General features: G+C 49.9%; 1 protein-coding gene across 9 annotated transcripts in view; it reads left to right on the top strand.

The window, feature by feature from the left end:
* Positions 1-20450, top strand: part of EYA3 (EYA transcriptional coactivator and phosphatase 3) — a 166469-nt gene that overhangs the window by 136242 nt on the left and 9777 nt on the right. For all 9 annotated transcript variants that reach the window (XM_074976655.1, XM_074976654.1, XM_074976650.1 and 6 more), the window contains 5 exons: positions 270-328; positions 2002-2162; positions 3957-4071; positions 4897-5018; positions 7950-8050. In XM_074976655.1, coding sequence (XP_074832756.1) covers positions 270-328; positions 2002-2162; positions 3957-4071; positions 4897-5018; positions 7950-8050 — 558 coding nt within the window. The remainder of the gene's footprint in view (positions 1-269; positions 329-2001; positions 2163-3956; positions 4072-4896; positions 5019-7949; positions 8051-20450) is intronic.

Raw genomic sequence — 20450 nt, 5'->3', positions numbered from 1 at the left:
CCACAGCCTGGACTGTGGAAGCCTGAGTTGGATGACATGGGCCAGCTGCAGGTCTCTAGCAACTGTGTAGACAATAGAGAGTGTGACTCCCCATTGGTCCACTAAAAGGTATTATCCCCACCACCAGCCCCTTTGTTGGGAGACAGGATGGGAGATTTCATCTTAACCAGTTGGGCTGTCGAGGATTTGTACACAGCTGAGTGGCCGACTTCTGTTCTATGTGCACATTCTTCAGCGAACGTGATCTGTGGGTCTCTTGTCTTCAACAGGAGTGTGACCAGGTGCACATAGAAGATGTGGCATCAGATGACAATGGACAAGACTTAAGGTGGTACACTCAGGGTGTGTGAAGAGTGCATGACTGTTTGAGAGGTTTATAATCCCCTGCAAATCTATGGACATCCTCTTTATAGCCACGTCATGTTCCCTCTAATCTTTTTCATGCATGTCCAGAACAAATTTTTGTGTGCACTGAGGCATGTGCAGATGCGCCTCACAGGAGAAACACAAAACCTGGCTGTGGGTGCTCTGCTAATCAGCTTGGCAGCACTGGAATCTCTCCTGGTTGACACCCAAGCTTACGGAGAACGCTGTCATTGGGTATAAGCATCTGCAGGTGGAGCTGTGGCTATCCGTGAATCGCAGATGTGGATGCAGATGCCAGGTTAGTATCCACCCAGGGCGCTGGAGAAAAGCTGTCAGGAGAGCGAGTCGTTAGCCAAACAGTCCAGCATAACCCCTTGTGTGCTCTGCTGTGCTGCCTGGTGGTAAAACTGCCACATGCTTTCCCTTTGAGCCAGGAGGGAATCTCCAATGTGGCCTTTATGTAGAGCTGGGTCTAGATACGTGGTTGAGAAGTGAAACAGTTTTATTAGAACCTTTTACTTCAGACAAGCCCCTGATCTCTCAAAGCCAAGAGAGGTGGCAGCTTAAGCATAGCAGTTCAGGTGGGACAGTGAGTCATTTAAAAAGCCTTAGTGCAGAAAGACGTCCTCCTGCATGTGGCAAGAGCAGCAGTTCCAGTTAACCAAAGAGGCACGCTGACTGCACCCTCTTGGCCTATTGAGACTGCTGGGGACACTGTGTGGAAAGCTGCCTGTCTGCCCAGGAGGGAGTTGAGAAGGAGGCTGCTACTAGAGAGGCTGAGACCTGGGGAAGGAGAGTGAAAACATTTGATTACTGTAGCCTGGAGGAGCGCGATTAAAGGAGAATATAATGCCACCTAGCTGGCTGGTTACTGTCAGAAAACCACCCTCCCAAGGCATGCCTTAAGTTGGACCCCAGAAGGAAAAGGGAGAAGAGGGTGCCTGAGAAACACCTGGTCTAGAGGCCTGCAGGCAGACACTGAAAAGACGGGATACACCTGATCGGAACTGGAGAAGAGGCCCAGGACAGGGGATGCTGGTGAATAGTTGCCATTGGCCTGTGCTCCAAGATGTAGGTGTGGAAGAGGCTTCCTAGGACTACTCACTGGCAGATGTTAGCAGAGGGAGCAGAAGCTTGTTTCTGGAGATGAGAAGGTACAAGAGGAATAATCTCACACTTCAAATGCGACAGTTTAAGGCACAGTAGTGAAACCAGTGGACAGTGCTCCCTGTCAGCTGAGCACGTGGGCGGCCACGCAGGAGAGATTCAGATGCCACCCAGCTGATCAGCAGAGCATCCACAGCTGTCAGCCTGTGTTTTACTGGTGATGCACATCCACACATGCCTTGGTGCATGTAACAAAATTCATTTCACCCGCGGACGTTAAAAATTAGGGGGAACCTGCCAGGTGAACATCACAGTCAATTGCCTACTGAGGACAGAGTCTCCATTTTAATTGGTGCTGAGGGGTAGGTAGGTTATGTAGGGGGAGGTCCTGCCTGCCATGGGTGGGGAGTGGCGGTCCCAGAGACTTGATCAGCCATGGGTACAGAATGAAGCTAGAAACCCCTGGGAGGAGGGTGGCAGCCATCCTGGAGCTGCAGCTGGTATAAAAGGTTTGTCTTTCTGCTCTAGTAACTACAGTTTCTCCACGGATGGCTTCAGTAGCTCGGGAAGCAATGCGAATCACAGCTCCGCTGTGGGGGTGCAGGGTGGAGTTGACTGGATGAGGAAACTGGCTTTCCGCTACCGCAGAGTTCGAGAGATCTATGACAAGCACAAAAGCAACGTTGGAGGTGAGTGCAGGCCAGGGGTGTGCACGCAGGTGCTGGCACCTTGGCGCTGAGTTTGACTGTCACACATGGAGTGGGGTTCTTGCTGGGATCTGTTCCACATAACTAACTTTCACTTGTCCTGGTGTTCACGCGTTAGCAAAGCCCCGCCCAGCTCAGGCCATGTCTGGGATCCGCCGTTTGAGAGGACCCCAGCCCTTCACTATTTCCATTCTTTGGCTTCAGGGACGTATCCTCTCCCAAGCTGACATGTTGCATCTTTGTCTTGGGTTAAAAATGCACTGACCAGAACCGACAGGCAATGTGATGTGATCTGTTAATTATAGATTGTCGTGGTCAGTCTCCAGTGCCTCTGGCAGGTTATGATCTTTCCATTAAGTGTAAGCTGAGTGCTTGGGTGGCCCCCCAGGAGAGATTCATGTGCCCCCCAGCTGATAAGCAGAGCCCTACAGCTGGCAGCGTGTTTCTGCTAGTGGTGTATGTGACAGATCTTCTGCCAGGGATGGAAGAAATTAGATGAAAGCCTGGTCTAGCTAATACTTACTCCTTCCATGAGTGCAGAGGACTGGGCCAGATGACCTCTCAAGGTCCTTCCAGTCCCCAGTTCTGTGGTTTCCAATCTGAGATGGAGAATCACTGGGCTGGAACTGCAGCATGTGGGGCCTCCTTTGCATTAGCCAGGCGTAGCCTCTTGGGGAATGGTGCTGGACTTAGGAGCTCAGGACTGAGATGAATTGGCGCAGTGTTGGCTGGTGCGAGATGAGGCACGTTATCAGGCTGCCTGCAGCTGGCGTAGTGTGGGAAAGCTGCCCTTTCTCCCTTGGCTCATGGGATTCCTCCTCAAGTGCCATACCTGTCTCCGAAACACGCGCCTGTGTGCACCGTTCACGCTGCTGGGCTCACTGGCTGATGGGCCTCTACTCAAGTCTGTTGGCAAAGGTCTGTTTTCTCTTCCTCTCCACCCCACAAATGTGTTCTTCTAACAACCCCAAAAGTCTGCCTGGCCTGTCCTAGCTTAGGATGTGCAAAGGTATTGGTGACACAGCACCACTAACCCTTCAATTTAAGTCCATAAATTCGAGTGGGAAGCCTGTTTCTAGAATGTCTGTTCTCTAGCTCTCAAACATGCTGTCTAGCCTTGGTCCAGGATTTACCTGGTGGAGATCTCTCCATTCCTGTGCAGGCGGTCAGATGGGATGATCAGAGCTGGCCCTTGGGGCCTTCTCAGTCTGTCAATATAGCACTTCACTGCTTCGGTAGCTGCGCACGAGTGTCTGGGTATCAGGACAGCATATTTCCTTCCTTACGGATAGGGAAGCTGAAATTATTTACGGATCAGGAAGAGAGGTTAAAGCCTCGCCCAGAGCCAAGAGTAAGTCAGTGTCCGAGCTGGGAATAGTACTCAGGAGTGCCTCACTCTTTGTTCTTCACTCCCTGCAGGGTGGAGCAGAACAGACTGTACGGTCAGCATTCCATTTCCTCAGCTTGCACAGTCATGTCAAAAGTGTCATGAAATGCCTGTCATGCTTCCTCTCCCACTCTCCTTAGTGTTCACACCCCTGGCCAAACCCCATCACTGCTATGCATGGACAGTGACTTACCAGCTGCTGGTTTCCTAATCTCATAGCCAGGTTTGAAAACAACTTTTTAACGCGCCTTTTCCAGCCAGTAGGACCAGAAAGTGAGAGTGCACAGCTGCCTCGAGAGCCATGTAGGGATGTTCTCTGCACGGCATAGTAACTCTGCCTGGGGGACTAGTTTTCTAAAGAGCTTTTCATTTGTGTTCTCTTCCAATAGGCCTCCTGAGCCCACAGAAGAGGGAAGCTTTGCAGAGACTGCGAGCTGACATAGAAGTGTTAACGGATTCCTGGCTGGGAACTGCATTAAAGTCCCTACTTCTCATACAGTCCAGGTATGGAAATGAGCGAAGTAGGACTCCAGCAGTAACTGTCTGTGACCAGCTGTCCAGGCCCTGCTGCAGTGCCCTGCCACTGTCAGAACGAAGATTCCCTCAGCAGAACTTGTGGAGTGGCAGACTGCTTGGGCCTAGTGATCTGCTTACCCCGCAGCTTGCCCAGCCTGACAGCAGCACCCAAAAGTAGCGTGAAAGGCTGCATGAGCAGCAGCCCTTTGAAGCTCTAATGGCTCCAGTCCCAACACACAGCTTTCCCACCTGCCTGTTCCTTCGCTGTGTTTGAGATGATGTTGCGGCTCTCTCTGTTCCCTCCCACCTCAGAAACCTGGGACAGAGCAGCTCTCCCTTGGCCTACGTAGGCTGGGCCTGGCTTCAGAACATGCTTGTTACTGTCTGTGGCAGCATCAAAGGACACACTCAGAACTGACACTGAGTGCTCCTCTCCCTGTGGCTGGGGTGCCGCCAGCCCTACTGCAGAGGAGTGAGGGCTGGATTCTGCCTCACAGCAGTGGGCAAAATGCCTTTCTCTTTGGACTGCTGCGCAGGTGTCAGTGACTCGGAGCAGAAAGTAGCAGTCACAGTGACCGTTAGAGGTCTGAGGGATGTGCACACCGTGCTGTGTGTAAGGGAGAGAAGTCGGGGAAGTACACAGGAGACTTTCGCAGCAGGCAACAAAGAGAAGCTAAATCACTCCCTGCTTTGAAAAGTCCAGCAGTGGCCAGCAGAGCATGTGGCCGGACTCAGATTGCTGAGACCAGCGGACCAGAGCCAGCCCCTTCACCGCAGGTGCAGCTATTCTTTGTTTCTTTTTTCACCTTTCAGAAAAAATTGTGTGAACGTCCTCATCACGACGACACAGCTGGTGCCAGCTCTCGCCAAAGTTCTCCTGTATGGCTTGGGAGAAGTGTTCCCCATTGAAAATATTTATAGCGCTACAAAAATAGGTAAGCATATTGCTCCAAGGAGCTCTTTGCTCTTGGCTGGGGCGCCTGTTTGGGCTGCTGGGTTGGACCTTTAGGAAAGCCAAGGCTCATCCTTGTCAGGGATTTAGCGTCAGGGTTAACCCTTAGAGCAGAGGAGCTCCACTGGCATAGGGCGGGGCTTGTACCTTCACAGGCTCTTCCGAGATAAGCCCCACGTTACTGGTGCAGAGCATCCATACCAATCTGACACGTGGATAGCTGCCCTGATGCAAAAGCCCTGGTACAGACAAGTCCCAGTAACACAGGTGAGTTTGAACAGCACTGCCCAAGACTGTGAATTGAGGGCGTCTGCCCTCTTCCTTGTTGTTGGGCGCTCCACAGACAGCACAGAGCATGGCTTCAGTTCAGGGGCTGCATGGCTTTCTTCTGGCCAAGCCTGATGGTTCTGTCAGTCTGCATGGGCTCAGGCGCAGCCAAGGGCACCAGGTGCGTTCCTTGTCCTGCCCGCGTGAGTGAGTGCATGCTTGCAGTGTGCTCACCCGAGACCTCAGCTTCATCTTTGGCTTCTTGCCACCTCACGCGCATTTAGCATGTTGTGGTCTTCTTTACAACAGCACACTGAGCAATCTCGAATGCATGCAGCCGAGAGGCCAGGAACCACTCCTGCCTCTGCACTCCCCTGGCTGAGAGCAGTTTAGAGTTCATTTCCCAGCTCCTGAATTACTCAGATTGTTTAAACACCACCTGACACCTCCGAGAGCCAAACCAAGGGGACAGCTCTGTCAGTTAGTGAAACTTATGCAAAACATTTGTGGCTTGTAGTGTCCCCTGAGATAATTGCATGGTGTCTTTGTGTATTTTTGTTGTGCAGTGTAGAGTCAGCTCATCAGTTAAGCTCATAGTGGTAAGGAGCAGAGTACGGTGACACAGCTTCTAGTATGTCTGCTTAGCTTGCATTATTTATTGACTTATTTTGTTTGCAGCAATTCCAGCAGTCAGCCCCAGAGCAGAGGTACATGGTAGCTGGTGTCAAAGTATTAGTGCTTGGCTGTGGAGAGATACAGACAATTCTTGGGCATATTTAAAGCAGTTTTACTGTGTCTTCAATTCTGAGGGCTAAGGCACAAACCCTGACATGTTAAAGAGGGTGCACTGAGCTACAACCCTCTCAGATAGAAACTGCTGCTGCTAAGACTGTAGCCAGTCAGCTGGAAGGAATGTGCACAGCTGCTTTCCCTTCTACTGCTCTGGATGTCTGTCATCAGGAGAGCAACGAGTGTTAACTTTTCTGTTAGTCTATAAGGTGCCACAGGACCCTTCGTTGCTCTACAGATCCAGACTAACACGGCTACCCCTCTGATACTTGTCATCAGGAGCTTACCCATAGACTGGGGTAGAAAGAGACCTCAGGAGGTCATCATTCCAACCCCCTGTGTAAATAGGACCACCTCCAGCTGAACTCTCCCAGCCAGGGCTTTACAGGCCTCGCTTTAAAAAACCTCCAAGGGTGGAGATTCCACCGCCTCCTTGGTAACCCATCCCAGAGCCTCCTAGGGAAAGAGGTTTCTTAATATTCAGCCTAGACCTCCTTCACACCAACTTGAGACCCTTGTTCCTTGTTTTGTCATCTGCCACCACTGAGAACAGCCTCTCTCTATCTTCTTTGGGACCCTGTTTCAAGAAGTTGAAGGCTGCTATCAAATCACCTCTCACTCTTCTCTTCTGCAAACTAAATAAGCCCAATTCCCTCAGCCTGTCTTCATAGGTCCTCTGCTCCAGCCCCTAATCATCTTTTGTTGCCCTTTGCTGGACTCTCTCCAGTTTGTCCACATCCTTTCTCTAGTGGGGAGCACACAGCTGGCACAAGGCAATGCTCCAGGTGTGGCTTTAACCAGTGCAGAACACTTCCCTTGACCTGCTAGCAGTGCTCCTACTTGTGCACTCCAGTGTGCCATTGGCCTCCTTGGTAACAGGGCTCACTGTTGACCCCTAAACAGTGTCTCATTCACCGTAATCCCCAGTTTCTTGCCTCTGGGTGGAGTTGAGCACGTTCTTGTTGGTAGATATGTGAGATTTGCATCTCTTCAGTACAATCTCTATAGGAGCTAAGGGCATCTGCAGCCACCTGACCTATTGTGCAGGAACCCAGCTTCCTGCAGCTGACAGAGCCATTGCCAAAGGAACTGGAAAGCGGCTTTGCTCCACTGGCAGAGCCCCACTCAAGGCCCAGCTCTGGCAAGGCCCTGTGCTGGGCTGTGCAGGAGATGGCAGGCCCCTGGGGTTGGCCACAGTCCCATTGAGCGTGCCTGTGGGAGCCAGATGCCTGGTGGGGTCTGACAGCAGGGCCAGGGCTTTGCCTTCCTCAGTCCCAGAGAACAGAGCCAGTTGGGTGGAGCAGTGTGTTGTGTGGGTGCCGTATCTGTGGTGTGATTTCTGAATTGGCCAGCAGCCCTGATGGGGAACCCCTTGGCTTGCAGCCCTGGACTGGCCTGGGTAGAGCAGGTGGGACCGTCTCATCATTGGAGCGAGATCCATAGTTGCTCAGTGTTTCTGGCATGTGCTTGGAGGAGGAGTGGCAGGCACCGACCAATCTCTCGCTAGTGCCCAGCTCCTCTTGCTGCTGTGAACTCACCACACTACAGCGTCTGGTACTGGAGCTGGAGAAGCACCATCTGGGGCTTACCCATCAGGGAGCCAGCAGCTGTACTGTGTGCTTTGAAAATGACCATCTCTCTCTCTGTTGTGGGATGGGAAGCCAGCATGCTGTGCAGAGGAGGAAGCGCAGTGCCCAGAGCTCTCCAGCTGCTCACATGACTAGGAGCAGCTGTACCAGTGGTGTCAAAGGCAGGGCGCTCCCCTCCTGAAGTGATGGCCCCAGGCGTGGGCCTGTCTGCCGTGGCACGGTGTGTAGTGCTGCTGCCCCTGGTGCTCACCAGTGGTTGTGTTTGGCAGGTAAGGAGAGCTGTTTTGAGAGGATTGTGTCACGATTTGGAAAGAAGGTGACGTATGTGGTGATTGGAGATGGGCGTGATGAGGAGATAGCAGCTAAACAGGTGAGTGCCCTGGGCTGCAGCTGGGTGCGGGGGGCTGTGTAACCTGGGAGCGGCACTGCCACCACTCTTCTTTGCCACACACCCTGCTTCTGGGCATGACTCTTGGCCCTGGCTGCTCTTCCCTCTCCCTACCTGTGCTCCCGTGCCCCAAAGCATGCCTCTAATGCTCTCCAGTGTGTGCCACGGTAGGAGTGCAGGTGCCTCCCCTGCGTGAGATTGGAGTCTTTGGTCTGGCAGCACCCGCAGGGCTGGGTATGTGCCCTGTCTCTCCTGGTGCTCCCTGCAAGGGCAGAAACGACAGGTGGCTACAGCCCTTCCTTGTTTCCCTCGTGCATCCCATGGCCACGAGTCGGGGCCATGGTGGTGTCTGACCTGCGAGTCTTTCACACCAGCCAAACTTATCCAAGAAACTCCTTCAGCTCTTCTGAAATCCTTCAGGGCCACCATCATTCTGGATTTTTATTGGCCTGCTCTGGTCTTGGCACTTAACAGCAGCTTGCCGAACTGCCCCACCATGCCACCCTTTCCGCAAGGGGCTGAGTCCTTTGAACAGCAGGTGGCTCTCTGCTAGATGAGTCTCACCTCCCAAATATGGACTCAGTTTACCTCTGTTGCGCTGCAGGAACCCTCAAGTCAGGGGATATAAGGCTGAAGCTCCATCTTCTGGAGCAAGCTCTGCCACTGGATGCAGCAGAGCCAAGTTCAGACCCTTTTTGGGATCAAGCCCGCACCTTCCAGCACAGCAGAAACCTGCAGGCAAAACAGCTCTGCAGCCAGTCACAGCACTGGCAGCTGTGTCGACATTGGTGCCAAGCCATCAGCAGCCCAGAGATGGGAACCATTTTGTTTCTTCTAGTGGTCCCCGTGGGTGCTCCACAGTAGGTGTCGGGCTCGCCCCGGCGCCGCAGATCGGAAATCTTTAGCAGTCTCCGTCGGTCGCACATGCGCCGATGCACGCTGGCCCTTCGCACACCTTCGGTCACATGCGCGATCCAGTCCCCGCCAGTTCCTTCTCAACCGCCAACGGCTGCAGACGGATTCCACTCCGGCTCCAACGCCTGAGAAAGATAAAACTATCTCTTAATTTTGTTCATCTTGTTAATATTTATTACTTTGAGAGCTTTAGTTAGCATTGTTAAAGTTGTTTTTCGTTAAATGTAGTTATAGTTTAAAAAAAAAAAAATGGGAGAAAGAGAAGAACAGAGGCGGCCGCCTTAAGCGGTCTGCTATCCTAAAAGCCACAAACGTTGTCTTTTTCCAGGACTGATTAGCTGTTAAGTGCCCCATTAACATTCAAAGACTAAACGCCTGGGCCGAGATGTCCTCGCTAGGGTTTAAGAAATGTGCGTCATGCCGCGAGGCCATGCCTGCCTCAGATGGGCATAGTGAGTGCATTCGTTGCCTCAGGGAGACCCACGTTCCACAAAAGTGTCCTCACTGCTCCAAGCTCACAGCCAGAGCCAGAAAGCACAGGGAGATGAGGCTGAAAATGATTTTATTTGATAATGCCCTCCAACCTGAACCATCGGAGAAGCCCCATAAGGAGGGGCCCTCAGGGTCGCACAAGAGGAAGGCGGCTTCCCTAACCTCCTCTGTACACAAGAAAAGGAAGCTTTCTCCAGCTCGATCCTTGCCGGTAACACCTGCGAGCAGGATGAGCGGGGGACAGGCCTCTGACCTGCAGGCTGCTCAAAGCGGGATGACCGTAGTGCATGCAGCTGCGCCGGAGCTTCCCACCATTAAGCAGTCGGCACCAGGGGCGCTGCAGGCGCCGGCAGCGGCGGCACTAACTCCCATGGCACCAAGCCCTGGGGCACTGACAGCGCCAGAGCAGGGGTGCCCGGCACGGGACCCAACGGTGCTGGAGGAAGCTATCCGCTCGGCACCATGCACAGGGGCACCGAGCGTGGCACCCACAACGGCGCCAAGGTACCCGGCACGGCAGGGGGCGGCGCCTGCTTCGCAGGGACAGGGGAAAGCAAAGGCTAAAACACGGCACTGCAGCCCATCCCCAGAGTTCGCTGCGTTGCCGTTATCGCCTACCTCCCCCCCAGAAATACATCGGGCAGCAACTCCAATGGCCTGCTTCAGACCTCCATCCCCTTTCTTACAACCACCATCCCCCTGGCTCAGACAACCTTCGCCAATCTCCAGTAGGGACCGAATACTATCACAGAGCATCCCCACCGCTATCAGCGTCATCACGTAGGTCACGCTCGTCTAGACCCCATGCGTACGTTTTCCGATCATGGTCTAGATCCCCATCACCGGGCCCTTGACCCTGCTGTTATGGCCGTCCCTACCATACCGAACATGAGCACAGGGGGTCCAGATCCAGGGGTAGATCCCCACCCACACCTTGCCAACACCCCTTCACACAGCCTCACCCCGTGAGAAGGACACAGCCTCCCCAGGTGGATGTTGGTCCACAGGCCCTGGACCTCCCCTCTGAATCCTCAAAAGGGCAAGTATATGAACAAATCCAGGAATCGGATGAATTAGGGGAAGTGTATCATAGCGACGCCTCTTTGTCCTCCACAGATGAGGAGACTTTCCCCGGGGATATTTCCGCCCCGAACAACCTTAGGCAATTCCAAAAACTATTCAAGAGGGTAGCACAAACCCAGGACATTCACATAGAGGAGGTGCAGGAGAAACATCATAAACTCCTGAAAAATTTAAGACCCCCGGCTTCATCTAAGATCGCTGTCCCACTAGATGAAGCTATTATGGAATCAGCCACCAACATATGGCAGACTCCAGCCTCCACCCCTCCCACAAATAAGAGGGCAGATAAGAAATACTTTGTTCCAGCCAAGGGCATGGAATTCCTGTTCACCCACCCCCAACCAAATTCCCTGGTAGTTGAATCAACACAGCAGAGATCCAAGACACCCCAATATAAATCAGGAGGATCAGAAAAAGATGCGAGGAAATTAGACACGTTCAGTAGGAAAGCCTATTACTCCTCTACCTTACTACTCAGAATGGCAAACTATGCAGCACACCTGTCAAACCACAACTTTGACAGTTATTCCAGACTTGCCTCCCTCATGGATTTCCTTCAGATGATAAGAAACCGGTGCTAAAAGCTATCGTCCAAGAGGGCTACACGGCCTCACGAACAGGAGTCCAGATTGCCCCGGATGTGGCACACACGGCAGCATGTTCCACAGCCACAGCAGTGGTAATGCATAGGGAATCGTGGCTCCAGACGTCTGGCATTCCCAGAGATCTGCAAACAAAAATTGTAGACCTTCCATTTGATAAACAGAAGTTATTCACAGATTCAACTGACTCGGTCCTACACTCCAGCAAGGACTCGAGAACCGCGCTTCGGACCCTGGGTATATATACCTCTCCGTACAGGAGGAAGAAGTTTTACCCCGAGCAAAGGCGCTACGCTTATCAACCTCAGCGTACACAATACCAACGGAGTTATGACCAAGGGCGCCACCACCACCAGCAACAGTATAGGGCCCCCAGTATCACCCACAGCGGAGGTGCGCAGGTCTCTGGCATGGTGGACAGACCCCAAAAACTTACTAGTAGGGGTGCCCTTCCACCAGCCACAAATCGCGATTTTTCTTGCGACAGACGCATCCCATATGGCAACAACGTAACTCAGGGGCTATGGTCCCCCGTGGAAAAGACATTGCACATAAACATACTAGAACTCAGAGCAGTGTTTAACGCATACAGACGTTTTCGGAAATACCTGCACAGCAAAGTAGTCGGGATAAATACCGACAACACCACCACCATGTTTTATATCAACCAACAAGGAGGGGCCAGATCCCATGCGCTATGCGCGGAGGCAGTCTGGTTATGGAACTGGTGCATTGCCAACAATATAACGCTGAAAGCCTCACACCTACCCGGTGTCCACAACGTGAAGGCGGACCAGCTAAGCAGGCAATTTGCGCTCACGCACGAGTGGCAGATCTGTGCCGATCTGCTCCAACAAGTTTTTCACAAATGGGGGGTTCCCCAAATCGATCTGTTTGCCACCTACAACAACAAACAATGCCCTCAGTACTGCTCCAGAGCGGGCATAGGACAGGAATCCTTGGAGGACGCCTTCACAGTGCCATGGAAGGGCCCTCTACTCTATGCGTTCCCTCCCACGTCACTCGTTCACAAGGTTCTAGAGACAGCCAAAAGAGAGAGAGCACGCATAATACTGATAGTCAAGGTGGATCCAGACTGCTGGCATTAAACATTAAAAAGGTCGTAGAGCAGTTTTTAAACTAAGAGGTGGGGGAAAGCCGATTGGTGCGGGGGAGCACCTGGATCGGACGGAGACTTCTCTTACACGAGGCTCCATAGATAGGGATTCCCTAGAAGTTAGTCAGATAGGGAACGTGGGAAATAATATAGGGGCAAGATCAGATGTGAAACAATCGCATATAAAAAAATCAAATGCGTCTGTGAAAGGCGGACATATAAACAGTGGTAGTTTTTTAAAGTGCTTTACACAAATGCTAGGAGTCTGTCTAATAAGATGGGTGAACTGGAGTACCTCATATCAAAGGAGGAAGTTGACATAATAGGCATCTCAGAAACATGGTGGAATGAGGACAATCAGTGGGACACTATCATACCGGGATATAAATTATATCGGAAGGACAGAACAGGTCGTGCGGGTGGCGGAGTGGTACTATATGTGAAGGATAATACAGAATCAAATGAAGCAAAAATCCTAAAGGAATCAAAATGTTCCATAGAATCATTACGGATAACAATTCATTCCTGTCATATGAATATGGCATTAGGAATATATTACTGACCACCTAACCAGGACAGTGATATTGATGCTGAAATGTTAAGGGAGATTAGAGAGGCTATCAAAATAAAAAACACAGTAATAATAATAAAAAATAAAAAACACAGTAATAATAGGAGATTTCAATTATCCCCATATTGATTGGGTACATGTCACCTCAGGACGGGATTCAGAGATTAAATTTCTTGAGGCCTGAAATGACTGCTTCTTGGAGCAGCTAGTACAGGAACCCACAAGGGGAGAGTCAATTCTCGATCTAGTCCTGACTGGAACACAGGATCTGGTCCAAGAGGTAACTGTTACTGGACCACTGGAAATAGTGACCACAATATAATAACTTTTAATATTCCTGTGTGGGGAAGAACACCGCAGCGGTCAAACACTCCGGCATTTAATTTCAAAAAGGGGAATTACGCTAAAATGAGGAAGCTAGTTAAAAAGAAACTAAAAGGTAAAGTAACTAAACTAAAATCCCTGGAAGCTGCATGGAAACTGTTTAAAGACACCATACTAGAGGCCCAACTTAAATGTATACCCCAAATAAAAAAACACAGTAAGAGACCTAACAAAGAACCACCATGGCTTAACAGCCAGGTTAAAAAGGCAGTGAGAGAGAAAAGGGCAGCTTTTAAAAAGTGGAAGTCAAATCCTAGTGAGGAAAACAGAAAGGAACACAAACACTCCCAAATTAAGTGTCATCATGTAGTAAGAAAAGCCAAAAAAGATTTTGAGGAACAGCTAGCCAAAAATTCAAAAAACGATAAAATGAATGATGAAAGGCTCAGGGAAGGAGAGCAGTCAAGGGGAGCAGAGGGAAACCATCCCATAGTTGGGACCCTCCTTCCAGAGGGGGGTGATGTATCCTCTCGTGCCAAGGATACTTCTCCGGGGGAGGGAGCGCCAGCTGTTAGGAAGAAGCAGGTTTTAGTAGTGGGGGATTCGATCATTAGAAATATAGATAGTTGGGTTTGTGATGACCGGGAGAACCGTATGGTGACTTGCCTGCCTGGTGCGAAGGTTGCGGATCTCTCGAGGCATCTAGACAGACTTATGGGCAGTGCTGGGGAGGAGCCGGTCGTCGTGGTACATGTTGGTACCAATGACATAGGGAAGGGTAGAAGAGATGTTCTGGAGGCCAAATTTAGGTTACTAGGAAAGAGACTGAAATCCAGAACATCTTTGGTGGCATTCTCTGAAATGCTTCCAGTTCCACGCGCAGGGCCAGATAGACAGGCAGAACTTCAGAGTCTCAATGCGTGGATGAGACGATGGTGTAGGGAAGAGGGGTTTAGATTTATTAGGAACTGGGGACACTTTTGGGGTAGGGGGAGCCTATACAGGAATGATGGGCTCCACCTAAATCAAAGTGGATCCAGACTGCTGGCATTAAACATTAAAAAGGTCATAGAGCAGTTTTTAAACTAAGAGGTGGGGGAAAGCCGATTGGTGCGGGGGAGCACCTGGATCGGACGGAGACTTCTCTTACACGAGGCTCCATAGATAGGGATTCCCTAGAAGTTAGTCAGATAGGGAACGTGGGAAATAATATATGGGCAAGATCAGATGTGAAACAATCGTGCATAAAAAAATCCACCACGTCTCTGAAAGGCGGACATATAAATAGTGGTAGTTTTCTAACATGCTTTTACACTAATGCTAGGAGTCTGTCTAATAAGATGGGTGAACTGGAGTACCTCATATCAAAGGAGGAAGTTGACATAATAGGCATCTCAGAAACATGGTGGAATGAGGACAATCAGTGGGACACTATCATACCGGGATATAAATTATATCGGAAAGACAGAACAGGTCGTGCGGGTGGCGGAGTGGTACTATATGTGAAGGATAATATAGAATCAAATGAAGTAAAAATCCTAAAGGAATCAAAATGTTCCATAGAATCATTATGGATAACAATTCATTCCTCTAATATGAATATGGCATTAGGAATATATTACCGACCACCTAACCAGGACAGTGATAGTGATGCTGAAATGATGAGGGAGATTAGAGAGGCTATCAAAATAAAAAACACAGTAATAATAGGAGATTTCAATTATCCCCATATTGATTGGGTGCATGTCACCTCAGGACGGGATTCAGAGATTAAATTTCTTGATGCCTTAAATGACTGCTTCTTGGAGCAGCTAGTACAGGAACCCACAAGGGGAGAGTCGATTCTCGATCTAGTCTTGACTGGAACGCAGGATCTGGTCCAAGAGGTAACTGTTACTGGACCGCTTGGAAATAGTGACCACAATATAATAACTTTTAATATTCCTGTGTTGGGAAGAACACCGCAGCGGTCAAACACTCTGGCATTTAATTTCAAAAAGGGGAATTACACTAAAATGAGGAAGCTAGTTAAACTTAAACTAAAATCCCTGGAAGCTGCATGGAAACTGTTTAAAGACACCATACTAGAGGCCCAACTTAAATGTATACCCCAAATAAAAAAACACAGTAAGAGACCTAACAAAGAACCACCATGGCTAAACAGCCATGTTAAAAAGGCAGTGAGAGAGAAAAGGGCAGCTTTTAAAAAGTGGAAGTCAAATCCTAGTGAGGAAAATAGAAAGGAACATAAACACTCCCAAATTAACTGTCATAATGTAGTAAGAAAAGCCAAAAAAGAGTTTGAGGAACAGCTAGCCAAAAATTCAAAAAACAATAGTAAAATGTTTTTTAAATACATTAGAAGCAGGAAGCCTGCTAAAAAAGCAGTGGGGCCCTTGGATGATAAAGATATAAAAGGAGCGATCAAGGAAGACAGTGCCATTGCAGAGCGATTAAATGATTTCTTTGCTTCAGTCTTCACGGCTGAAGATGTTACAGAGGTTCCTAAATCTGAGCCAGCCTTTTTAGGCAACAAATCTGAGGAACTCACTCAGATTGAAGTGACATTAGAGGAGGTTTTGGAATTAATTGATAAGCTGAATAGTAACAAGTCTCCAGGACCAGACGGCATTCACCCAAGGGTTCTGAAAGAACTCAAATGTGAAATTGCGGAGTTATTAACAGTGGTTTGTAACCTATCCTTTAAATCCACTTTGGTACCAAATGACTGGAAGACGGCCATATAACATCAATATTTAAAAAAGGCTCTAGAGGAGATCCTGGCAATTATAGACCGATAAGTTTAACATCAGTACCAGGCAAATTAGTAGAAACACTAGTAAAGAGTAAAATTGCAAGGCACATAGAAGAGCACGAATTGTTGGGCAAAAGTCAGCATGGTTTCTGCAGAGGGAAGTCGTGTCTGTCTAATCTATTAGAATTCTTTGAAGGGGTTAATAAACATGCGGACAAGGGGCACCCAGTGGACATAATATACCTAGATTTCCAGAAAGCCTTTGACACGGTCCCACACCAAAGGCTTTTATGTAAATTAGGTGGTCATGGGATAGGAGGAAAGGTCCTTTCATGGATCGGGAATTGGTTAAAAGACAGAAAACAAAGGGTTGGAATAAATGGTAAATTTTCACAATGGAGGGGGGTAACTAGTGGTGTTCCCCAGGGCTCAGTCCTGGGACCGATCCTGTTCAACTTGTTCATCAATGATCTAGAAAATGAGGTAAGCAGTGAGGTGGCAAAGTTTGCAGATGACACCAAGTTGTTCAGGACAGTCAAAACCAAAAGGGATTGTGAAGAACTACAAAAAGATCTCAGCAAACTGAGTGATTGGGCAGCAAAATGGCAAATGAAATTTAATGTGGGTAAGTGTAAGGTAATGCACATTGGAAAAAATAACCCAAATTACACGTACAACATGATGGGGTCAAATTTAGCTACGACAGATCAGGAAAGGGATCTTGGAGTTATAGTGGATAGTTCTCTGAAGATATCCACGCAGTGTGCAGCGGCAGTTAGTAAAGCAAATAGGATGTTAGGAATTATTAAAAAAGGGATAGATAATAAGACAAAAGATATCATACTTCCCCTATATAAAACTATGCTACGCCCACATCTTGAGTACTGCGTGCAGATGTGGTCTCCTCACCTCAAAAAAGATATGTTGGCATTAGAAAAGGTTCAGAAAAGGGCGACTAAGATGATTAGGGGTTTGGAACGGGTCCCATATGGGGAGAGGCTAGAGAGACTGGGACTTTTCAGTCTGGAAAAGAGGCGATTGAGGGGCGATATGATTGAGGTATATAAAATCACGAATGGTGTGGAGAAAGTGAATATAGAAAAATTATTTACCTTTTCCCATAATACAAGAACTAGGGGACACCAAATGAAATTGATGGGTAGTAGGCTCCAAACTAATAAAAGGAAATTTTTCTTCACACAGCGCACAGTCAACCTGTGGAACTCCTTGCCAGAGGAGGCTGTGAAGGCCAGGACTCTATTAGGGTTTAAAAAAGAGCTTGATAAATTTTTGCAGGTTAGGTCCATAAATGGCTATTAGCCAGGGGTAAAGTATGGTGCCCTAGCCTTCAGTACAAGGGCAGGAGATGGATGGCAGGAGATAAATCACTTGATCATTGTCTTCTGTTCTCCTTCTCTGGGGCACCTGGCATTGGCCACTGTCGGCAGACGGGATACTGGGCTGGATGGACCTTTGGTCTGACCCAGTATGGCCATTGTTATGTTCTTATAGTCCCAACCTGGGACCGACAGCAATGGTTTCCTCTACTTCTGCGCATGTCATGCTGCCCGCCACTCCCCCTACCGGTAGTGCCAGACCTTCTCACGCAGGCTCAGGGGTCCATAGTGCACCACACCCTCAAAGACTCCACCTACAGGCGTGGCTAATCCATGGCTCAGCGCCTTAGAGAGCATGTGTACGGAGGGAGTGAAACATGTCTTGGAGTCCAGTCGAAGGACTTCCACCAGAAGGTCTTATGTGCAAAAGTGGAAACGATTCATCTCCTGGTGCTCTTCCAAGCAGTTGGCCCCTCAGGGCGTCCCTATAACTGCAATTCTAGACTACCTGCTGGAGCTAAAACAAGATGGACTCTCACTATCTTCTCTAAAGGTCCATCTTGCAGCTATATCAGCGTTTCAACATAAAGAGGAAGGACCAACCATATTCGCCCATCCTATGGTCACACGGTTCTTAAAGGGTCTGGTAAACCTGTACCCCCCTTGGAAACCGCTATTGCCGTCATGGAATTTGGACTTGGTCCTCCACACGCTGTCGGGACCACCCTTTGAACCATTGGCCACGGTACCCCTCCGGCTACTTACCCTGAAAACAACCTTCCTTCTTGCCATCACATCAGCCTGCAGGGTGAGCAAATTTGCAGCAATAATGGCAACGCCACCTTGCATAGTATTCTCAAAAGAAGCGGTGATCTTACAATTACACCCGGCTTTCCTTCCAAAGGTTTCCTCAGAGTTCCACATTAACGAACCAATAGTATTACCCTCATTTTATCCTAAGCCTCACAACTCCAGCAAAGAGGCGTGGCTGCACCTACTAGACGTAAGGAGGGCATTGGCCTTCTACATAGACAGAACTAAGCCCTTCTGGAAAACGGACAGACTCCTGGTGTCTCTTGCACCCAGGTCGAAAGGGGAAGGCCTATCCTCACAAAGAATTTCAAATCACATCATATCCAGCATAAGACTGTGCTATGAGCTCAGTAAGACCCCTCTGCTAGTTCCGATCAGGGCTCACTCCACCAGAGCGATAGCAACGTTGATGGCCTTCTTCAAAGGCATCACGCTAAAAGACATCTGCAGAGCAGCGACTTGGTCATCTTACGACACCTTTGCCAAGCATTATGCCATGCACCGGGTGTTCGATGAGGATACACGCCTATCGACAGCAGTCCTGTCAAGGGCAAGCTGCACATAAGCGGACTCCCACCTCCTTAATTGGGGTCACTGCTGGGTCGTCACCTACTGTGGAGTACCCATGGGGACCACTTGAAGAAGAAAGAGAAGTTACTCACCTGTGTAGTAACGATGGTTCTTCGAGATGTGTCCCCGTGGGTGCTCCACTACCCGCCCATCCTCCCCGCTTTGGAGCTCTGTTTTCATGTTTTTCAGAAGCATCCGGGCGGTTGGTCAAGGAACTGGCGGGGACCAGAACGCACATGTGACCGAAGGCGCGCGAAGGGCCGGCGCGCATCGGCGCATGCGCGACCCGATGGAGACTGCTAAAGGTTTCCGATCTGCGGCGCCGGGGCGAGCCCGACACCTACTGTGGAGCACCCACGGGGACACATCTCGAAGAACCATCGTTACTACACAGGTGAGTAACTTCTGTTTCCAAGAGGAGTCTCCTAGCTGTCAGGTCAGGAGCTGGGTCATGGAATGGCCCTGGGAGACAAGCCCAGTGAGCTGCATGAGGCAGCCAAGATGAGTTGGGAGGAGAAGACTGTTCTACAGCAGACTCCACTGGTACCAGTACCCACAGCACCACCAGTGACGCAGATCCTGGTAGTGGCTGTGAAGCCACGCTCAGTACAGACATACGCAGTAGGACTGACACTCCCCGGGCCAGGGTTACTATTCCAGTCAGTGCTGCCTATGGAAGACGTGTTCCCCTCACTGTGCCCAGCACATGCCTCTTGACTGGTGTCTAGCAGAGTCTGTTTGCCACTGAGGTCTCTGAGCAGTGCCACCAATAAGCAGACTCGCCTTCAGCATACAGGCACTACATTGGTCTGGCCAGCAGCCCACCAGAGCTTGCCATTCAGTGAATGGACGGGGAGCACTCTACAGTCACTGACTCAAATGGAGCCTTTGCTTTCTGGGAAGCTGTTCTCCCCGGCCCTAGAGAAATGCCATCGGCCCTTGTTCCAGCAGAGACTGTACGTCGTGTCTTCGCACAGACATGCAGGATTCCAGGCCCAGGCCCACGAGGCATCAGGTACGAGAGCGTCTGTCCATCCTCCTCCATCCAGCCCCATCAGCACTTCTGATTGGACAGTAAAGAACTGCCCAGAAACCAGTCCACTGAGCATGATCTGTGCTAACACCGCATGGGGCTGGAGATCATCACGCGCAGCTACTCCATCTGGTTCCAGGCCTACCCCTCCCTGTCCCTTTTCGGGGGTCCTTTCAACGAGAGCTTGTAATGAACAGAGGTGGCCTGTTTTGTCTAGGAGCCACAGAAGAGGTAGCTCAGGAGTTCAGGGGAAGAGGATTCTAAACCTGATATTTCCCTGTCCCAAAAAAGAAAGGGTGTCTTTGCCTTTATCCTAGACCTGAAGGGACTCCACAAACACATACGCCATCTGAGGTTCAGGATTGTAATACTTGTCTCCAACAGCTCCAGGCTCAACTGTCTTGTGGCTGTTGACTTTTGGGACGTGTACTTCCACATCACCATCCACTAAGCTCACAGAAAGCACTGAGGTGTCTCAAAGGGGCCCAGCTGTTATCAGCACAAGGTTCTGGTCTCGGGATGTTCTACAGAGCAAAGGGTGTTCACCAACAGTCTGTCCGTGATGGCTAAGCATCTAAGGAAACAAGGAATCTCCCTCTCCTTCAGAGGCAAGATCCCCAAAGGAAACCAAAGCATGTTGTATCCTTGTCCCGTTCTCCCACTTGGGACTCCTGGTGAACCACAAGATGCTGTCTCTGGTACTGTCACAGACATCACAATTCAAAGGAGCTCTGCTCAGTTCCTCTGAGGGAAGCTTTGGCCGAGCTGAG

This window comes from Carettochelys insculpta, chromosome 24 (genome assembly GCF_033958435.1).
Source record: "Carettochelys insculpta isolate YL-2023 chromosome 24, ASM3395843v1, whole genome shotgun sequence".
Taxonomy (NCBI): domain Eukaryota; kingdom Metazoa; phylum Chordata; order Testudines; family Carettochelyidae; genus Carettochelys; species Carettochelys insculpta.
This window is presented reverse-complemented; position numbering and strand designations above follow the sequence as displayed.